The 21,760-nt window shown below is 36.7% G+C and overlaps 1 protein-coding gene across 2 annotated transcripts; it reads right to left on the bottom strand.

Moving 5' to 3' along the window:
* Positions 1 to 912: 912 nt before the first annotated feature.
* Positions 913 to 20,013, bottom strand: LOC140148850 (zinc finger matrin-type protein 3-like). Of its 2 annotated transcripts, none has more exons than XM_072170937.1 (8): positions 19,846 to 20,013; positions 18,415 to 18,520; positions 15,722 to 15,984; positions 14,302 to 14,625; positions 13,380 to 13,486; positions 10,680 to 10,822; positions 8,974 to 9,102; positions 913 to 7,144 (listed from the first exon to the last, which is right to left on the bottom strand). In XM_072170937.1, the coding sequence occupies exons 2-5, from the start codon at positions 18,504 to 18,506 to the stop codon at positions 13,395 to 13,397; spliced, it is 771 nt and encodes a 256-aa protein (XP_072027038.1). In that variant the 5' UTR covers positions 18,507 to 18,520; positions 19,846 to 20,013; the 3' UTR covers positions 913 to 7,144; positions 8,974 to 9,102; positions 10,680 to 10,822; positions 13,380 to 13,394. The 2 variants fall into 2 exon arrangements, with proteins under 2 accessions (XP_072027038.1, XP_072027037.1); XM_072170936.1 differs by lacking the exon at positions 15,722 to 15,984 and adding an exon at positions 16,797 to 17,176 and having other exon boundaries at positions 19,846 to 20,011.
* Between the last annotated feature and the right edge of the window lie 1,747 nt (positions 20,014 to 21,760).

A 21,760-nucleotide genomic window follows, 5' to 3' on the forward strand; every position in this document is an offset into this window, starting at 1 on the left:
TAAATTTTTAACAAAAAAGGGGGTGAAAACACCACATCTGAGCCTTTAGAAAGCCCTATAATCTTAGAGCTTCCGGGGCGCTGCCCCCTGGACCCCGCGGCAGGGGCTTTCACACTGGATCCATCCAGGGGCCATAAGGCGGGCCCCTGGACTCCACCCACTATGGGTTCGGTCGCGCACACGATCCCTCGCAAAATCCTCCCTTAACATGTTGGCACTTCATGATAACTAAAATTTCCCAGTTGGCACTTCAAATAAACTAGTTGAGAAGGCCTGTTCTAGCCTAGGTGTTGTGTCATGATTTATCCCAAGAAATTCTTCGTACACATTTTTTTTAACACAGTGGTTTGGAAACTATCCATACAATCACATTTTATTTGAATACAACATGTTGACATTAACAAACAATATCCCACCTTAGAATTGCTGTGAATGAAATGAGTTTAAAATTTTCTAATAGCTAGAGCATCATAGTACAACATTCACTGTTCATAATGTCAAATCTTAATACAAAGATAAGAAAAGTTTAGTCCAGTAGCAATACATGCCCACTTGAAACAGCTGCCTCTTGCAAAATCTGCCCTTTCTTACTTAGAGTCACACACAGAATTATACCAAGCAACTTAGTGTGATTGCTTTTGAGTTGGTTAATGGGTGACACTAGTCCCTTTATGAAGCATCTCTGAGGAATCAGTTAAGACCTAAAACTCTACAACTTAGTGAAAAATCAAAATACCCAGCAGCCATTGCACACACATCATTCTTAAAACTACAAAACAATTCACTTAATGGTAGTTCAACTAAAGACACCGTTTTTTGTTTTCGCAAATCACACAAAGCAAAACATGGTTAAGTTGTTTAGATTTTTTCATGATTTTCTCCTACTCAAGATTCACTCAAGATTTTAAAAAAAATTTTTAGTTCTGCTTTCACTAAATTATGAAAATTGGGAAAACAAGAACAGAGAATAAAAGTCCTTTCATGTTGAACTACTCTAGTTTCTCAAGGTTAAGTGTACATAATAAGACTACCACAGTTCAAACTTCATAGCCTCCTCAATAACGGAAAGACTCGGTTCAATAAGACCTAGTCAATGTACAGGAAGCTTGTGAACTGTGAACTCTACAGATGAGTCTCACTCATCAGCTGCTTAATAATTACATATTATAAATACATCAATTATATTAGACTACACATTTCAATCGGTAGTCTAGATATCCTATGCAAATTATGACTCGATTATAATGCACATTATTTACAATTTTGAGACGGAATTAAAGCAAAACCCTCGAGATTACTTGGAACATTTTATGAATAATTATTGTGACCCTTCACCACAGATGAGCTGGAAAAGTTGTCAACTTGACATTGGATTATAGTCCTTTCAATATAAGATGGCACATGACCTTTGGAAAAATACACAGGTCCCCAGGGGAGACGAAGATCAAATAGTATACAAAATGTTTGGAAAATATAGCTTTAGTGAATGTTGCCACAACTTGAACATTGACATTTAAGTGAAAAAAGAACTGGGTCATGTGCCATCTTATACAGAGTAGACTATAGCTAATTTAACTGCAGACAAAATTTACAATGTCAAATTGCAAGTCCTTGTTGCTTATAAACAATATACATGGATTCAGAAATCCTGTTTTCTCTTTATTAAGAGAAAATTTAACTCTGCGGATTTTCCAGCCCTATCGTGGTGGACCGTCACATAATTTACGTGACATAATCTGACCCACTCACACATACAGAAGAGGGAATTTTGTATAATTATTTAGCTCTTACTATTATCAGCTAACTGATACACTTAAACTTGTTGATGATAAAAGACCAGGTTTTGGTGTCCTTTCCGCATGGGTTTAAATTGGATCAGACCATGTCACATAAATGCACAAGGCTGCATGTCCATTCACTCACGCACACACCAACATAAACCCTACAAACTACTAACTACTACGACATCACAAAACATCCATGTAAAACATATTAAACATAAACATGTCATTAATAGCAAAAATGCTACCGACACACCAAATCTTTACAATACAGTGCTTCAAATGAAGATTTTGAATCATCATTTGTTGTATAAAAACAAATTCAGCTATATGGAAAGGACTTTATTATTATACTTTAGCCTTAGGCTTACAGTCTGCAAGTAACAATCAAATTTATTTTTTTAAATTATACCATGTGGGTGCCACAATACACATTCCAAAAACTACTAGACTGCATTCTGCAGAGATACATATAGGATTGGCATGATATATATAACTTAACCATATTGTGAGAGCACTTTAAATCAGTTGTACTGTACATAAGTGAACACACTGTAAATTGAGTTAGATTTATCAACATACAAATGAGGGCACTCACTATGTGTTCAAGTTTGTGAAATTGGGTGCTATCCTCTTTGCAACATTAGTTACAGTTCACTGCCTCAATCATTTGCTGCAATTACTAATGGTTTGCACTTTGCATGCGTGACACACACCTTAACCCTTTAACCTGACGTCGCCATTCTTACTTTAACAAATCTCATGTTGATTAGGTATAAAACATTTGTGGTACTCGTAATGGGCAATATAACTCTACTAATATACGTAGTACAATGATTAATAGTGGGATTTGGGGGGTTGAATTTAAAAACCTACTTTACTCACACAGGAAAATCTGTATTATAATGAACACCTCAACTACAAACTTATACAATTTTAAGAAACAAAATTGTCTCTTTTCAACTTGCTTGATATAATAAATTTAATAATACTGATAGATGAAGTGCAAACTATTTTTCAAAAAACTAGTTAATGTTTTGTAAAAATTTAGAATAAGTGTCCGTAACTGACTGTAAAATGATAATAAAAAGACTCTAATTTCATTAACATAATGATATTGACATCTGAAGTGTTAACTATCCTGTTAAGTACATAATGATTGTTTAAACCAGCTAATCTCTTATACAGACTCAAAATATTAGCTAAGTAATGCTAAGTAAAGGTAAATGAATAAACACAGTAAAAAACAATGGCAGCTTCACAGCTTGTTGCACCTGCTCAATTCACTATAGTTTCCACCTTTAGTTACGGTGCAAAGTAGATGTGGTTGGTTGTCAATAGCAGATAGTTGTTGTATCCAGCCTACACATGAAAATCACATGGCGCATCCACACTACACCTTATTCAAATTTAAAGGTCTTACGTGAGTTAAGTCTATTCCATGCATGCACAGCACATGTTTCAATTCAATATGCATCGGCATACAATATGCCTTTTGTATGACATTTCAACACATGTGCCATTGACATCTCCTTGAAGAAGTTATAATTAAAGGATCTTAGCTACTCTTGTAAGAAAACTTCTTATGGTATTTAGAATACAAAGAAAGATATCATACATATTAAAATTAATGGAATTCTAGTGATGCTCATTTTACAACAGTGGTGTGGCACAGGAGAAATATTACTATTGCCCACTTCTTTGACAGGTGCAATTTGGAAATTTAACTAAAAATGTTTATAAAAACTTTAAAAGAGGTTTTTTTTTACTTCAACAAAGGCAATACAGAGCAAATCTTAACGACTGCAACAGCCGACAATGACACTAAACAATTGTTTTGTTAGCACAGTCACTGTGCACACATTTAAACGGACATTAAACAGGTTTATGTTGTAATCATAGCCAAGATCAACCAAACCAACAAATGTTGTAAAATTATCATTTGTATGTTGTCTTTCATTCTTGGGTTATTCCAGTTAAACCCATACACCCTATGGAAGACATGACTTAATATTCCACACAGTGAGTGGTAATGGGGTTACCTGAATGAGTACCTTCATTTGAAACCTACACCCCCTGTATGGGATATTAAGGTCATGTCTTCCATAGGTGGTGTATGGATTTCAACTGGGATAGCCCATTATACTGGCAAGAAATAACATTGTAAGATGAGTACCAAGAGAATTGTACAGATTTTTATTCTTTCACTCCTGTATTGTATTCAAAGCAAAACACAGGATAAGTTAGGTACTAACTGTAATGCTTTATAATAACAGTATAACATAATAAAACAGAGAGCATCTGATATTCATACACCTTGGCGATACATGCTATATCACTCCAAAAACACATAATGTGACTACCACAATTGCACACTCCAACTTCTTAAAGAAAACTAAGTAGATGAATGTTGTTGAAGCATAATCGGTTTGAACTTTGCAATTTTGATTTCTCAGAAATTAGCTTGTTTTTGTTAAGATTTAAATTTACAAGCTGATAAAAGCAAATGTAAAAAATAAAACATAAATACCTATACATACAGAGTTAAAAAAGTAAAATGGCCAGAGTTCTACTCCTAAGTTCTCAACACAGTATCAAGTTATTTATCATCAAGATATAACAAGCCAGGATGTAAAATAAATTTGTCTAATTCTTGTCAAACTGTAGATGATCTTACACTTATTTAATACACAGTAAAGAAGCATCAAAGAAAGATAATTATTCAAAATCTCATCAGAGCTTGTCATTTGATAAACGTCTTCAGAGTAACATCAAATAATTGTGAAAAACATACTCTGATAAAGCTACAGTAGTAATTATTGTAGGTAAAATCTCCGGTATGACAGCTGGCAAGCTTAACAGCAATCAATTTAATTCAAATCACAAGATATGTTGAGGTTTAAAAGTTTGCAAGTAGAGTTATAAAAATAAGAAAACAACACTAAAAACTTTTAAGTAAACAAAAACAGAAATAAAAATTTTAATTCAGTAATTTAGATTCAGTAATTTTTCACTGGAAGGTACCATTTGCTGTTAGCATATGGGATAATATTGGTAAAATATGATTTGAAAACCTAAATTTTTTATACTGACAACTTGAGATCAGACATTTAAAATAGCTACAATCACTGACTCACTTTGTTGGTAAAATCTACAGGTTCTAAAAGATACTTCGACTGCTCAGTGCCAGAAGTGGGTAAGTGCAATAGCTGCCATGTGTAGCTGCCATAAGTAGATGAGTACAATATACTGTGTGTAAATTGTCAAATGTTCACAGGGCATCTATTGCACTTACCCACTTCTGGCACTGAGCAGTTCACTTGAAGTTGTGAAACTTGAATTTTTTTTTAACAACTCTTCAGAGGAAGAAGCGAGCACAACATTTCTTAGCTTTCAACATACCCAAGCCAAGCAAATATTGTAGGGAATTTTACATTCATGCATGTGATATGATTAACATCCCACGGTGTAATTACAACCAATTAGCAAATAAGCAGGCCTGGAAAAATGGCGAATTCAGGAATCTTATTCCTGAAAATTTGGTAACATGAAGGAAACTTGTGCTTTTTTTTTTTAAAGAAATACCTACGAAATGGTGGGAAATTCTGATATGTTGGAGGGAAATTTGTCTAAATTCCTGGGAACTGAACATTTTTCCAGGCCTGCAAATAAAGCATAGCATATTTCATTTATTTAATCTCTGCTGCGAACAAAGTACTTTGTACCATCTGAATTGATGTGTTCGTAATTTGCCACATTTAGAAATCTTTTTGAAAATCCATCTGGCAAAACTTATTTTCAACAACAACAACAAATCTGCGAATTCCCAAAATCTCCCTATGATGTAGTTTGGTCACTGATAAGAGGTAAAAATTCATGAATGAGGTATTAACATATGCATGCAACAGCATCCCAACTGATAATGTATACATGTGTAGTGTAAACTTATATACATTGCTTTCATCCCCGACTTGCATTGTGGGCTTGTTTTAGGTGCTGAGCCTATTATCTTTGACCAAACTTAAGTAGGCATGGTCTGGGGAGGGCACCCCAGTAGCCATGGATACTTTTATTGATAATACACAAGCTGATATTGATAACTTCTCAATGACTGTAAAATACAATGTAATCTGTATCCTATAGGCTAATGAAAACATTGTGTGTGTGTTCACCGACAGCCTTAATGCAGCCAGATGTCATTATGCACAGTTGCAATGATTGTAAACTAAATCTGCATCATAACCTGTCACATGGTTTTATCTACATTTGTAGCCACTTTTCAATGTGATATCTACAAGTACAACCTCAGTTATATAGAGTTATGCAATTCTTAAAAGTTACCCAAAACCCATAATGCACCCATCAGTTCAGACTCCATACTCGAGTTGCACTAATCAATTTACCTAAAAAGTTAGCTATAGCCATCACCGTTGTCAGAATGGTAGACAAAACACCCAGAGATGTGCTGTGAATCTCAGGATTGCAAAAAGAAGATATATATTTGAAGTACATCTTACTCACTATATTTATACTTTAAACTAAGAAGCTGCACCAAACAATATTATACCAGATCCAGCTAATTTGCAAGAGTATTTCACTGCTCAAGATTGAAATAAATCATGGCTGGATTTTTAAATCCAGCCATGATTTATCCAGCAACGAGTTAATAAACACAATCATGTCACACTGTAATGTTCACACTATATCCCAAAGTGTGGATCATCGTTTGCTTATTACTTGTGAACAAATACAGTTATATGTCCAAAGAAAAATGACAACACAGAAGCTGTGACCAAAACATAATCCGTACACTTTGTCAACGGTAATCCCTATCAATGCTACATAAAACTTAATGGTTAGAATACTTAATACATTGGCATTTGTGTATCAGATGCTACAAAGTTATTTGATAGATGCTGATTATAGTTGCCGCTATTCCCTCTACCACGCCCTCTCCCTCTGCCTCTTCCCTCCCTTGCCCCCTTCCCGGCTATTCCCCTTCCTCCCCTGTTATATCCCCTGGTATTACCGCCACTCGCCCCATTGTAGTTTCCCCGGCTTGACTGTTGCTTATTGCCGTAATTAAAGTATCCGTCCCCACCTGACTGGGCGTATTGAGAGTTCCCATATGACTGATCCCCTCCTGTTTGCGAGTATTGATTCCCTCCTGAATTATACTGGTCCCCTCCTGAGGTGAAGTCGCCCCCTCCTGCTATGTAGTTATTACCGTCCCCCTGGTAGCCGCCTGATGTGTTGTATCCCGATTGGTAAGTGCTTTTGTAGTCTTGCAGCTCTTCAGAGAAATCTTTCTTTTGGACCCTTGGATCCCTACTGTTGGGGTTGTGGCTCTGCTTGTTCCACCACTGGAAGAGAACAAACAAAAGTATAATTTGTGAGAAAAGTTATCTGAAATCTCATTTTTCTTTGATTGAATGAAATATAGATGTCATTAGAATGCAAGAAAGGGCTATTCTGTTTGATCCCCGAAGATTTTGGAACTCCAAATAAATTCAACGGTCTTAATTATTAAGCGTGGAAGGTTTTGGCAGTATCGGTACTAACAAACATTTCAACCGGATTTGAACATACTAGGTACAACTGGAATTGAGATGGCAGTGAAATCTTCCACGAGGGGGGAGGGATGATTTTAAATGGAATCACCCAATGTCAAGAGTGCCATTATCTTTCACTGTACGTACATTTGTACTAGCAAAAATGTATTGTACAGAAGTACAAGTAATTGCAGCAAACTTGTGTATGAGGATGTATAATCTGGTACACAAATCAAACAATTCTCAACATGGAAATGAGTGAAATGAGACATTCATTTTCTTGGAAATATTAGGAATAAATGTGGTGCAATGATAGTACAATTATTTACAAGTTCAGTTGTTGATGATGATTAATAGTGCACCAATGTATAGCAGCTACTGTACAACACTGCAGAATCAGGGAGGTGAAACAGTAACAGTTAAAATGTCTTGGGTGGCAACAAATAAAGGGTACAATTACCGAATAGGGTGCAACTTGCTAGACTTGAGTCTAGTCCTCGTTTACGGAGTTTGGGTTTAGGGTTTAGGGTTGGGGTAGGGCAGTCTTGTAATAAGACTAGTAGAGTTGCACCCTATTCGGCAATCGCTCCCAAATAAAGGATGGAAATGCAAATTTACTGGAGGCAGCTCTGGGATGTAGAGGGAGCAAGTCTTGATTGGGTGGAGATGTGCGGTAGGGATTCCATAGAAAGAAAATATTTCAAACTCGACAAAAAAAAGAAAAGAAAATAAGACCCCCAAATAAATACTAATATTCTGCACTTTGAACAATTTACCAGATTCTGGAACATTTTACTTTCATCTGCACTTTTTTATATTATATAAAAGTTTTCAAAAACCATCAATTCTCTAAACCAGTTTTCAAAAATTTGCAACCTCAATCTTAAACCCAATGGCCTACAAATGTTACCCAAATCTGCCCCACATCGCCATACGAACTTCTCCACTAAGACACCCCCTACCCCACCCCCACAGGAGGCAGGTGATCGACGAAGCTGCACATGTATACAAGTATGAGCACACATACACACACACTGACAATAAAAATACATTAATTACAACTTTTAGTTAGCGGATAAAGTGGTTATGCACACATAGCTGTCATGTGCATTGCGCAATTTGTTGATTGAGACAACTTTGGACTAGTGGTGGCACAAGAATTTTTTTCTATGGGGCATTGGAGGGGCAGAATTCCTCAACTTGCTGGGTTTTTTTTTGGGGGGGGGGAGAATAAATAATATCTCAAAAGTTTTGCCCCTAAAAGTTAAATTTTCAGGACCAACATTTTTTCCCTGGGGGAAATTGAAGGGGTGTATATGTTGTGTGGGGTAAGATCTAAAAATATGCCTCTTTTCCCCATTGATATTTGTCTCTGGGGAAGGGGCCCCAAGTCCAAATTTTTGTTTTTGTGTGGGGATATACACTGTTTTGGACTAGCATATATATAACATCCTCACATTGCCGAATACAAAAATTGCTCTCTGCGCATGACAACGACATTCGCATACCATCTTTGCCCGCTAACTAAAGGTTGTAACTACATTAGACTCAATGCATTGTTAATTATGAGTTCAGAGCAGTGCTGATGATGGATGCTACTACCTCATATACTCAAATTGCACCGATTCTTACCTGCTTACCTTGCTGATTACCTCCTGGTTTTTGGTACGGATGGAAACGATGAGTTTTTTGAGCAGCGCCAACGGCGCCGCCGCTTTCCAGCGTTAGGGGTTAGCAATCTTATTCTGGTGTTTCTGACTTCCCATATGCTGTGCAAAGAAGAAAGAATCAACATTTAAAATTAGGTCGGCCAAAAAGTTACTTGGAAGCCGATTCGCAATATGCATCCATTCTGAATTTATGCTGCGTTAGGCACTTATGCAAAAAAAGTTGTTTTCAAACCAGTTTTGTTTGACCAAAAGTGGTACTAACTCTAGTCTGCCTGACTTAATAGTTTGGCCTGTATGCACAAAACAAGTTAGACCAGGTCTAACTTTAGACCTGATTGAAACAATGAGGTACAACAAAGAGTACCGACTTCACTATGTTTGTTTGTCACTCATGGAGTGCAAAATAGTGTATCTCCAGATCATTTGCCCGGTGCATAGCAAATTAATCCAGAGGTACAATATTTTGCTCTCCATAAGTGACAAGCAAGCATGGTGAAGTCAGTACTCTTTGTTGTACCTCATTGTTTAGACCAGATTTGAAGTTAGACCTGGTCTAACTTATTTTGTGCCATTAGGCTAGAACTCTTTTGTGCATACAGACCTAAGAGTCTAAATCTAAATTAGATTTAAACAAAGGATATTTTAGAACAGGGCTAAAATAAACCTTTTTTGTGCATAATTCTAACTCAAGATCTAAATCCAAGAGTTAAACGTGAGTCTAAAATTACAGTCTATAAAGGTTATTTTGAAACAGGGCTAAATGGCCTGCAGTCAAATCGCTATCAGTTTACTTCAGGGGTACCATTTAGTGACAGTCACTAGCCACAACTGAAATGATGGTAGCATTGTACAATCGCTACATCGCTACTGGTGTTTGATCAATAGTAATTTTTCTGTCACATGCTGCAACTGCTAGAATGTCATGTGCATAAGGTGTTGTTGTTATCTTGAAACCAGTGTGCTGCCCAACTAACCGATATTGGGCGTTTTCTGGTATTCCTCTCAATACCTTGCCGTTTCTTTTCTATTTGAATCTCCAATATGTATGACCTGTTGTGAAATACTTCTTGCAAGAGTTCTAACAGAACTTGTAAAATAAAATTTTAACAGAAATATGTTTACATTCAGTGAGTGTAAGTGTACACATTCTTCAATTAACAAGCAAAATGCTATGCAAAATTGGGGAAAAATATAGTGCATCCGTTTTTGCTATTAAAAAAAATCCTGAATTTAAAAGCTGTGTTCAGTTTTATTGGAACACAGTACATTATATCTCATCCACAAAATGCTACGCAAAGTTAGCAAATTGCTATACAAAACGAAGACTGTTTAGCAGTATTTGCTATGCAAAGACATGTGGGAAGACAAATGCTGAGTATACACTAAGGTGACCAAAAAAAGAACTTTTCTACAAGCCTGACCAACCCAGATTTTGCATTTTGGGAATTTTGTTCTTACCTGTATGCCATTAAACTTGGGATTGATTTTGACTGAAATTTTTGGGACAAAATTGAGAAAATATTCAAAGTATGTTTGCAAAAAATGTACATTTTTAAGCTTTCTGTGAAAAAAGGATCATTTAGCCTCTTCTAGAAAAAAAATCCTGATCGACCGACCCTGCAAGTTCGTCCGCCGTAGAACAGGGTTTTGTTTTCGTCGCCTTAACTAAGACTTACCTGCAAATACTGCTGTTCTGAATTCATTTGTACATTACAGACTTTACAATCGTAACTTTGTATCGGCTTGCCAGCGCCCCCTATTGTTGTCGAGATTGCCGTCGTGTTAGCTTTAGCTGCTGTTACAGCTTTGTGCTTAGCACCTGAAAAAGGTAAAGATTTATGAAATATTGTTAGACTTGACATCATGCAGGGGAGCAAAGTTTTTACGCTCAAGATTTCCTCAATCATACCAAACATAAAAACGCTTTATTCTGCATTTCGAAAGATGAGAGTGTTATCATAGTATGACTTTTTGGAGAGACTCTATTTGTAAAGTCTTTGAGCTTCCAAAAAAAAGGTAACAATGTGAGCGCTACATGCAAAAATTTGATATTTTACACTAGCTTGGGGTGAATTGTGGTGGGACACTGGCTCGCTTCCCCTTTTCTTTTCCTTCCCCCCCCCCCCTTTTTTCTTTCTTTTTTTTTCAGAGCATGAAGGTAGTAGCTCTTTCTTTTTTTTTTAACAGGGGCACTCTTATGCCTCAAGCACCCTTTTGCTCCATTGCCTCAAGCACCCTTTCAAACTTCATCCCAAATCTGACATTAGTTTTTGATAGACTTGTTGACAAAGTCATGGTAGTATTGTGTTTTGTCAGTCACCACTCTTCAGTCCATATCTCAGAAATCTTTCTCAGCCAGTTGCATACGGTGAGTAAAATTCTTTTTTACCTGTTAAATTACATTGAATACCTTGTCTGGTGATGAATTGTAAATTTCCTCAAATATGCATTGTTCGGGGCATTGTTAGGCAGTATAAAATTAATGTTTTGGTTCTCGTCCAGAGGATTTTCATGAATTGATGAGGGAGGGAGGGAGGTGTTTTTTTTTTTGTTTTTTTTTCAGTGTAAAATTAGTATTGTCTGTAGTTTTCGGTCTTTTCCAACAGTGCTCGAGGAAACGATGAGGCCCTTTTTTTTTTCAAATGTGAGAATCTGAGGGATAAACCCCTAGAGTACCACAAAAGACTTGGAAGTGATGCTTGTTCTCTAATAAACTTATTTATATGTATGAAGATTTCATCAATCATTCCAAAGTCTAAAAAAATTGAAAAATCTATAAAATAAAAAAAATCTGACAAATCCCAGAAATTGAGGAGGGAGGGGACGAGAACCATAATATTAATTTTACACGGCCTTACCTATATTCTAATACCAACACCTTCCTCATTTGAGGCTCTTTTTTTTTCTTCAAAATTCCTCAAAATTTTGCACAAACAGCATTCCTCTCTTCCATTCAGTAGCTTCACCGACTCACAGCACTCACCTATTAACTTGTTATCTTTTGCTGAGATCTATTTCCCTCTATGTCATCATCTACCTCACTCCTCCTCCTCTCCTTCTTCTTCCCTCTTTCTCTCTTCTTTTCTTTTTCTTCTTCCTCCTTCTTTTTTCCTTTCTTTTTCATCTCAAGGCATTATTTCCTCAATTTCGACCTGTCATTTCCTAGGAGCGGTGCTCCCCGCTCCCGCACAATTTGCCTCCCTGCTTACATCAATATATACAATAAATGAATCAGAATGTTAACTTGTGAAGTGAGGACCTGCCTCCTTAAAGGGGTGTAGATTTCAATTGGAGTCACTCATTCAAGTAATTTAACCCCATTTGAAATTCACTCTCCTGTGCTGAAGATTAAGGTTATAACTTTCACAGGGGAGAGCAATTTACTACAAGATGAAAGCTTTATTGTGCAATTATGCCTGAAAAATTTCATAAAATAGCCCCACTGAATATTTAAGGCAAAATGCAGAAACAAAGGCTACTTTTTTGCAGAATCAATTTAAAATAGCCTTCGTGGTCAAAACAATATTTTGAATCCTGTGATATGTGAACTGGAATGTAAACTAAACACGTCCAAAAACAGATGTTTCCACTTCATTTACTGACTAGGTGGTCATAACTCTGAACATACTAAAATAAAATTAATATAACTGATATAAACATCACAATTTTATTACCTGCAATATGATACCAAATGTGTAAAAACAAATCTGAATGATTGGGAAAGTTCGGTGTGATTTGAAAAGTTGCAAATTCAAACATATTATGCAGTGTGAAATTGCATAGCATAACATGTTCCATTCACCTGAAGTCAGTGGATGTAGGTGTGCCATAGATTGGTAACTGATGCTGCTCTTTTCAATCTGGAGCCCATTCAAACCTATCCTTTAACACAGCAAATTAAACTCCAACTTTTTGAATTGCATCAAGTGTCATTCACTCATTAATAACAAGTGTGGTATCATGTTGCAGAAATCTTACATATGTTATCTTTTTTAGATATGTTATCTTTTTTAGATATGTTATCTTTTTTAGATATGTTAATTTTAGGCCTGTTTTTGCTATTGTTTTTCTGGGGTGTGGTGTCCTATGTTTTAAATTGTACATACTATAGTAAGAATACTAATGAACACAGCTTTCAACAGCTGTACTTGATCCAACCGCGATCGTATATTGCGTATTTCAACTACAACACAAACGCACAACCTTGGATACAATGCTAACCAATCACAAGTGCGTTGGCATGGTCGGATTCACTTCCGCGTTACTCACACACAGTCGCACAGACACAAACGCTGGCGTACATCGCACAGTGTACACAAAAAAAGTAACACTTTTGAAAGCTGCATTCATTCAAAAGGAATTGCTACTATACATACCTTCTAAATGCATCTTCATTTGATCTGTCCCGTTGTGCTAACATTACATAAAGTACAGAACAATTCTGATGCCTCAACCGCCTCTTTGGTCTTCTTTGGTTTAGGTGCTGCAACATAAATTATAACATTTCAATAGTAAGCTCAATTATACCTGTACACTCACTGTTCATAACAAGTATTAATATTATTGCTTAAATTTGAATGTACACGACTTCGATTATTATGTGATTAATAAAATGATAAGCATATATGTGACCCCTCGGCACAACTGAGCCCGGATGTCGCCAGTGCCACTATTGAGATATGCTCCATCGAACTTAACAATAAACAATAGGAAACAAAGGATTTATTGACTGTTTTATTGATTTTTCACTACTATAGACATGATATACATCATTTTAAAGCTAATTTCAAGCACAATAATTTGGTTGAATATCTCAAAAATGATGATTGGCGACTTCAGGGCTCAGTTGTGCCGAGGGGTCACATATTGCAAAATACTTTTAAGAAAATATCAAATATTGAGTTCCAGTCACCATACATAACAATGAATTTTATACTTTTCATCAACATCAGGTACCCAAGATTTAATGATGATCACTACAAATTGAAAAATGACAACTGCAATATCACCTCCAACCGTAAGTTTTCCATCAGGTGACCTCTGGTTGAATGTGGCATCAAAGGGTATAGCAAAAGATCTCAAATCCCAAAGTCATCATGATTGAAATCCTGATGACGCTTCGTCGAATTACACAGTTGTGTGCATTAATGTCATCAGGGTATCAGTCACAAAGGCTTTACGGATTTTCCAAAATTGTCACTTGGTGGTTTGTACATGATGTTTAATGCCAAAGTTTTACTCATCCTGCACACTTTCCCCCACCCCCATTTTCATGATTTTGATAGTATCCATACTGACCTGGTTGTGGTGTAGGTCCTTCTAGCATAAGCTTCACTTTCTTTGCATGCTTCTTCCCTTGGTAGTGCATATCCGCATGTGACGGTGAATTGAAGTCTATGTCGCAGACCTCACACTTGAGAATGTTGGCGGATGCACCGTTGGCCACTTCACCCTCAGCCGAGGGCACTACCACAGTGCGTGAACCACTAGCCTCCCCTGACCATTGTGCGTCCATGGCTTCTGCTGTCGTCTGCGTTGGTAATGATCCTTGTTGTGAAATTGGTGGTACCACTACCGTCCTTTTGTTGGGTGAATTGATAATGTCTGCTTTAGCCATCAAATCTGGTGGTTTAACATTGCATTGTGTTACATTACTAAATGTTTTATGATTATTAATTACAGATATTACACATACACAGACAAAGCCTCCTCAAAAGTTCATAAAATATGACTAACTAAAAGCAAGTTATGTAGAACAATTTTGCAAGATGTTCATCCAGTTGTAAGGCGTGTGAAAGTCGATTCCGAGTTTACCATCCCCCGCCCGCGTCACCTTTTGAGATACGATACAAAACAATTACTTTACTCGCCAGCAGGGATGTCATCCTTAAGGGGCATGGCAAGTTTTTGCGCTAACACGATTTTGCACATTGTGGTGACCTAGATCTAATTACATATGGTCAATCTGTATGACAGCCAATCGTAGCATGTTTCTACTTTGCCTGTGATGTCAGAAGCAACATTCCAAATTTATCTCTGACAGCTCACTTTATTCTCTACCTATCCAAAGAGGTTAAACTTGGGGAGTCTATGGTCTTTGCATGTCACTCCTGACTTCGGGGGAAAATAGGGCACCTTTTGATTATCTCATTATGTATGTACTAAACTTTGCTAGTTTGGGATTTGATTGTGATGCCTTATGCCAACTATGTGCACTAAGCGCTGCATGCTCAAACCTTGGTAACACTCAAGCTTTGTATTAATTGATATCCAACCTTTGTTGTGAAAAAAACACGCCAGAGGTACACTAGTTTGGCTCCCTTGCATTACAATTCCACATCACAGATTTTGCATATCATTATGAATCATACTATTATTACATGGAGTTAAAACTCACTAAGTTCAACCTCTTTGTATATTTCCAACAAAAAATACTTTTGCTACTGTAAAAATTTGTTAGTAAGCATATGTGCTTATTAACGAGTTGCTCTGAAAAGAACAAATTTTTACTGTAGTTTGTTACAGTTTAAAACTTTTTTTCTTTTAATTCACAAATATCTGTTACAGATATTTGTAAATTAAAAGAATAAACATGAAAAAATTTAACAAACTACCCTAAAAATTTGTTCTTGTCCGAGCAACTCGTTAATAAGCACATATGCTTACTAACAAATTTGTACGGTATTTTCAGATGTTTCTCTCTTTCACATCATCTTACCTGGCCGAGACAACAATAGAGCACGAGCTTTGAGCTTCTTCTGGTGGTTTTTGCCTGCATAATGCATCTTGGCCGTTATAGCCGAAGTCATGGTAATGCCACATACATTACATGTCCTGAACTCGCCGTGGTTCTTAGCATCACTCTCTGGGCCCATTAATAACCCACTGGGTGCAGAATAAGCAGGGAGGTCTCCAGGGGATTCCTCTCCAAGGGATTCCAGTCCAAGTGGGTCAGTTGATGGGGGATAGGACGTCACCAGTCTACAAAACAAGGAATCAAAGACATACGGGCAGCCTTTTTAAGATGGCTGGATGGATGAACAAAGTTCAAGCCAAGCGGAACCGGAAGAAACTCAAAGCTCGTGGTCTAGCCAGGATGATGCGAAAAGAGACATCCGACTAGAAAGGACTTCTTGACCATTTTCTCTAAAACCTCTGGCCATCAATATAATATACAAAGCATATTTTACCTTAGGAAAAACCAATCCCAAGTTACCAGTATCCAACTGACAGACATTTAGGGGTGTGTGTGTGTATGTGTGTTGTAATATGTGGAGTAGACATGAATATTAGACTTAGTGGATATTACAATTATGGCCAGATGTCAAGAAGAAAACTGGTCAACAAACTTTTCTAGTAGGATTAATTTCAATGTTAAACCCAAAGTAGTCAGATGCAAAGTGGGTATTGAAAGTACATGGGGGACATCATTAGCCTTTTCGAGATATGGCGTACACAATAGGAGGGCAGTCTTGAATATGGGTAAAACCTGGCAAATTCAAAAGACTTTACCCATTTTGTGCAGCGCCATCCTATTGTGTCCGTCATATCTCGAAAAGGCTAATAGGATGGATCAACCAAATTTGCTAAATCTGCAGAATGCTTCATTAAAATATGGACAATATTCAAGTTTGATTCATTAATTCAGTTTTGTCAGGCCACAATGCAAATTTATAGCCAAGTTACATTATAGATCTACTATATGGATACTTGGTGCAGATAAGGCAGATCCATTCATCCATCCAATCATGACTATACAACACCCCACTTTCCACTTAAATGACAACTGTTACCTTTGAGGATTGTCTCAGCTTTGAGTTTCTTCTGATGTTTCTTGCCAGCAAAATGCGTCTGTGCAATGGCATCTGAGTTCAGGATGACCCCGCACAGGTCGCATGTGGTATACTCTACTTCGGCTTTCTCTTTTTTCTTTCTGGGCGGTTTGTTTGGCTTTTTCTCCCCCTCCTGGCCTTCCTGTGCTGCCCCTTGGTCCATTGGCTGTGTCTGGTTTGCGCCCATATGAGCTACACCCAACTGGTCCAAGATGGACTTGGCTGTAGCAAGCTGACTCGCTGTTGGCTCGGTATTCATTGATGTGATGCTGGGGTCGCTCTTTATTGGGGCTAAACCGACTACATACTGAACCATAGGCTTATTTGAACCCTTGTTTGTCCTGTAAAATCACAGGTACATTTGAAGTTAACATGTAAATCATATACCATGTTTAAAGTCAAAAGTTGTAGATGAAAATAATACCAACATAATTAAAGTTCAAACCAATAGGAATGTTTGTTAAATATTAAAATGGGCACAAAATGCTAAATACTAAATCCTGATAAAAGTAAGTATTAAGTAGCGTCTACGTATGTTTATTCTATTTAGAAAAGCAGTTCGACAATCATTTAAAAAGCCATTTCCATTATTTACAATCGATTGATTTTCAAAATTGAAAAATGATCATTGTTACACAGATGTTTCAAAATTAAGTTGACACAATTGGTTTTACAAATGTCTCATAGTAGCCCACACTACTGAACAAAGAAGATTTTACAACATCCTCCAAAATTTCACTATATTTGTCAACTTACTGATTTTACATACCCCGGTACATGGGTCAAAATATGCTAAACCAACTATTTTCTAGCTAATCATATTTGCAAACATAAAAAAAATTCAATAAAAAAAAAAAAATAGAAATGCTTTTTGCTAGTTTAGGGCAGAGGTTGATTCAATGTAATCCCAGCATGCAGTATGGTTTTATGTGCAGTGTAATAAAGGAGCCATTTCAACACCATTTCACATTCGAATTTATGTACAAAATAAGAACCAGTAGTTTTGATGGAATATTCATCGAGACTTTTATGTTTTGAATTGATAATTGGGTACGGCTAATGTTTGTGGATACATTGTCACCAAGAAAGTTAAAAAGTTGTGTGTTTTTAAAAACAATTTTAGATATTTTAAATGCTTGGGAAAAGAAGATGAAACCACCAAAGTTTTCTTGCACATGCATGCATGCAGACACATAGCTTATCTTGTTGTATAACAGCCTTGACCATGCACAGCAGGGGCCCAGTGTGATATTTTCTGAAAATAACATGCATTTCTCAAACATGCCATCAGTGGCTGCAATGTATTCTGGGGTTACATTTAAACAACCTCTGAGTTTAGGGACACGTTTTAAGTGATAGAGACATAACATACTATAGGCCTACAGTTAAGTCAACTCCTTTTACACAGGAAATGATGCAAACTATAAGCCCCCCCCCCCCTCCACTACACCCTGTGAACTGGACACAGTGCCTAAAATTATGTTCCCTCCACCTTCAATTTATTAAGTAGTAGGCCCACGGTCTCCAGTTCAACTCGGTGGCACTATTTAGCTTTGATTTACATAGCGGTTACTCTTACCTTGTGTTATCAGCTTCTGATGTGTTTTGAGGGATCTGTATAGACTGCGGTGGAATAACGCTGGCATCTGATGCCCGTGTTGAGCCCTCCATATTTCCAAATTATTCTGTACATAGTGAAAAAATATAATGGTGCAAAATATTACAAATTACAATACATCAACTTCAAGTCAGTCCTGCTCAACTTCTGAGTCCAGAAACATCCTCAATAAAGTTGTCTATAAATCTTATCTTGATAGCAGGCTCAGAAATCCAACGCAAATCCGCCAACCGTACAATGATTCTCGTAAAACATGAACCAGGCAAATCCATATGATCGCATACCTTTGTGTATTGCATACGACTGTAGACTACATTGCAAACCATGTACCATATTTCAAAACAATTTTTTAACATTACAAAACAAGAACTGGGCCTTCATAAAAATCAACATTTTCCCATCACATGAAAACATCATCTGATACAGTGAAAATGGGGTGTGGATTGGGGAGACAAAATGTTAAAATACTGAAATTTAAATGTTCAAAATGAATTTTGTTCAAATTGTTGACAAAAAAATTCAACACTCAACTCAACACTTTGTCTGCATGTCTGAAGTCTCACAATTTAGCATTAAATGTCCATGCACCAGTACTGTTTGAGGCAAAAACTTCCTAGCAATATACAGAATAGCCGTTTTCACTAGACTTGCTCGCCAGTCCTACGATACACCGTACCTAAGGACTGGCTCACGCCATTTTGTCTGTCTATGGAAAATACACACTTCTTAACGGTTTGCGCAGGTCAGATATTCGAAAAATTTCTTCAAAATTTCATCAATAAAATTGGTACCCACCTTATTGTGCTTCCTAATTCAAGACTCGGTTGAAACAAAATAAGGATCGAATGCATTTTAGTGTCCAAAAAAGGCAAAATTATCGTCAGAGTTCTGCCGAATTTTCCACCCTTGCGAAGAGTGCAGAATTGGAATCGGGAATAAAAATACCTGATCTTTGCGATCAAAAACACAAAATTACAACTTTGGACGTAATATTGGCAAAAGACATTATTGCCAAACAATATAGAATAGAACATTTGATGTCAACTTATCAAAATATTGAAGAAATGTGCTCCCTAAACTTGTGTCGTGGTGAGTAGGCAAAATAATCCCCATTCAAACGCATGGGAAACTGAAAAAGTGAATCCAGACTCGTTTTCACTGCACTTGTTTTCAAGAAGTAGTTTAAATAACCTTGTATTTTACCCCATAACTCCCAATACATTAAACCTTAAAGTGTAAAAGTAAACCTTGGTACAAAAGTAATAATGTCATCCTAGCTCGGGTGGAAAGGAAATGCATGACAAGTCAATTGACATGTACGTGAAGAACGCAAATTTAGTTCCCCTTTAGATTTCGATGTATACATGCAATCAATCACAAATATTACTCTACCTTAAACGAACGAGATGCAGGAGCTCAAATGCACTTGCAAGGTGATATGGACCCAAGAAAATCGGAGATTTAATGGGTTTGTCTGCAGTTTTTTCCCAGAGTTTCACTTGCCGGTTGTTCCACCACGAGCGACCATGTTTCTTGGTGTCATAGCAAATCATGTTCAATAAAAAAAAACCACCCAATGGTTCGGTGTCATCGTGGCGCATGCACGGTATACGGCCCAAAGATAAAGGGATTCGTGTTCAGAACTTGTTGGGAGGGCTGGAAAATAATGTAGGGGATCATAAAATTTTTGGAGTTCTGAATGAAGGGGGGGGGGGGAGGGGTAAAAAGTTTTGGGTGTGTGAACAGGGGGGGTTTAAAAAAGTTTTTTGCATATGATATGGGGGGGGTAAAAACTTTTAGCAACATTAAGGGCTGGGGTATGAACGTTTGGACAGTATTTATTTTGGGACATTAGAGCACATCAGACATATCGAATTGCATTCTGAATACGAAAAATGTCATTCTGATATCAAATAATTTTGATTTTTGAAATTCGCAATTTAATACACATTTTATGGCAAATCATTAAAAATTGATATTTTGATATTTAACAGTACTTGAAGTAAACTTTATAAATCTGATGATTTATACTTAAAGTGTATGTAGGTGGGATGAAAAGCCGACGATCAATTGAAAATTTTGACCTTTCGTATTGAAGATATGGATTTTTTCCCCAAAACACCAAAAACAAATAGGTCTTTTTGGGAAAAAAATCCATATCTTCAATATGAAAGGTCAAAATTTTCAATTGACCGTCGGCTTTTCCTCCCTGCTACATACACTTTAAGAATATATCATTAGATTTATATAATTTACTTCGAGGACTGTTATATATCAAAAATTTGACAAATATCAATTTTTTATAATTTGTCATAAAATTTGTATTATATTGTGATTTTTGAAAAATGAAAATTATTTGATATCAGATTAATCAGAAAGACATGCTTCGTATTCAGAATGCAATTCGATAGGTCTGGGGTGCTCTCATGTCCCACAAAAAATACTGTCGAAACGCAATAAACGCTCATTTTGGATCCCTTAATCCTGAAGCAAAAAAAGGCAGATAAGGGTATTCGATCAGGTACTTTATGTATTTTTATAAATCGTCACGTTCAATACCCCACGATGGTAGTCACAGAAAGATTTCACACACCAAATATTAAAAATTCAAACAATTGGGATAAAAAGCACATATGAGGAAATTAATTTTTCGACATGGATGTTTGCCAAAATTGAACAACTTTGATCATGCGCGCGCTTTTCAATATCAATTTACTGTATAAATGCTTGCATATGGCAGAATAATTGTGCAGCCACTGTAACATCCCTATCACTCCTGTAACTCGACACTTGTTCGCTTTAATTGCCGCGCGATTTTGAGATAATATGATAATTAATAATATATAAATGAGAGAAAAAAGAAAAGAGTAAGATGCATGAATTCCCGGGATGAATTCAGTAATAAAGGTAGATATAGAAAATAAATAAAATTCTGACGGAGGAATGGAGGAAGAAAATATACATTGGGGGTTATTAGGGCTATCATTTTCTTTGGAAGGGGGTCCCAACTATGCCGGGGTCATACATTTTTGAAAAGAAAAATGGGGGGGGGGTCAAATTTTTTTGATGACCAAAATATAGGGAGTCACAAGATGACCACAGAGAGTGTGTTTATTTTATTCAAAAGGTGTATCGGTGGTGGGTCATAAAAGTTTTGCCAAATAGGGGGAGGTCGCAATTTTATTGATGTCAAAATATCATTTGTTTTTGTAAATTTGGGATCCCTAGGCCTAATATTCACTAAACCTCCAGTTCTTCGTGAACCCAAAACTTTTTGACATCCCCCCCCGGCCCCCTCTTTTTATAA

This window comes from Amphiura filiformis, chromosome 3 (genome assembly GCF_039555335.1).
Source record: "Amphiura filiformis chromosome 3, Afil_fr2py, whole genome shotgun sequence".
Taxonomy (NCBI): domain Eukaryota; kingdom Metazoa; phylum Echinodermata; class Ophiuroidea; order Amphilepidida; family Amphiuridae; genus Amphiura; species Amphiura filiformis.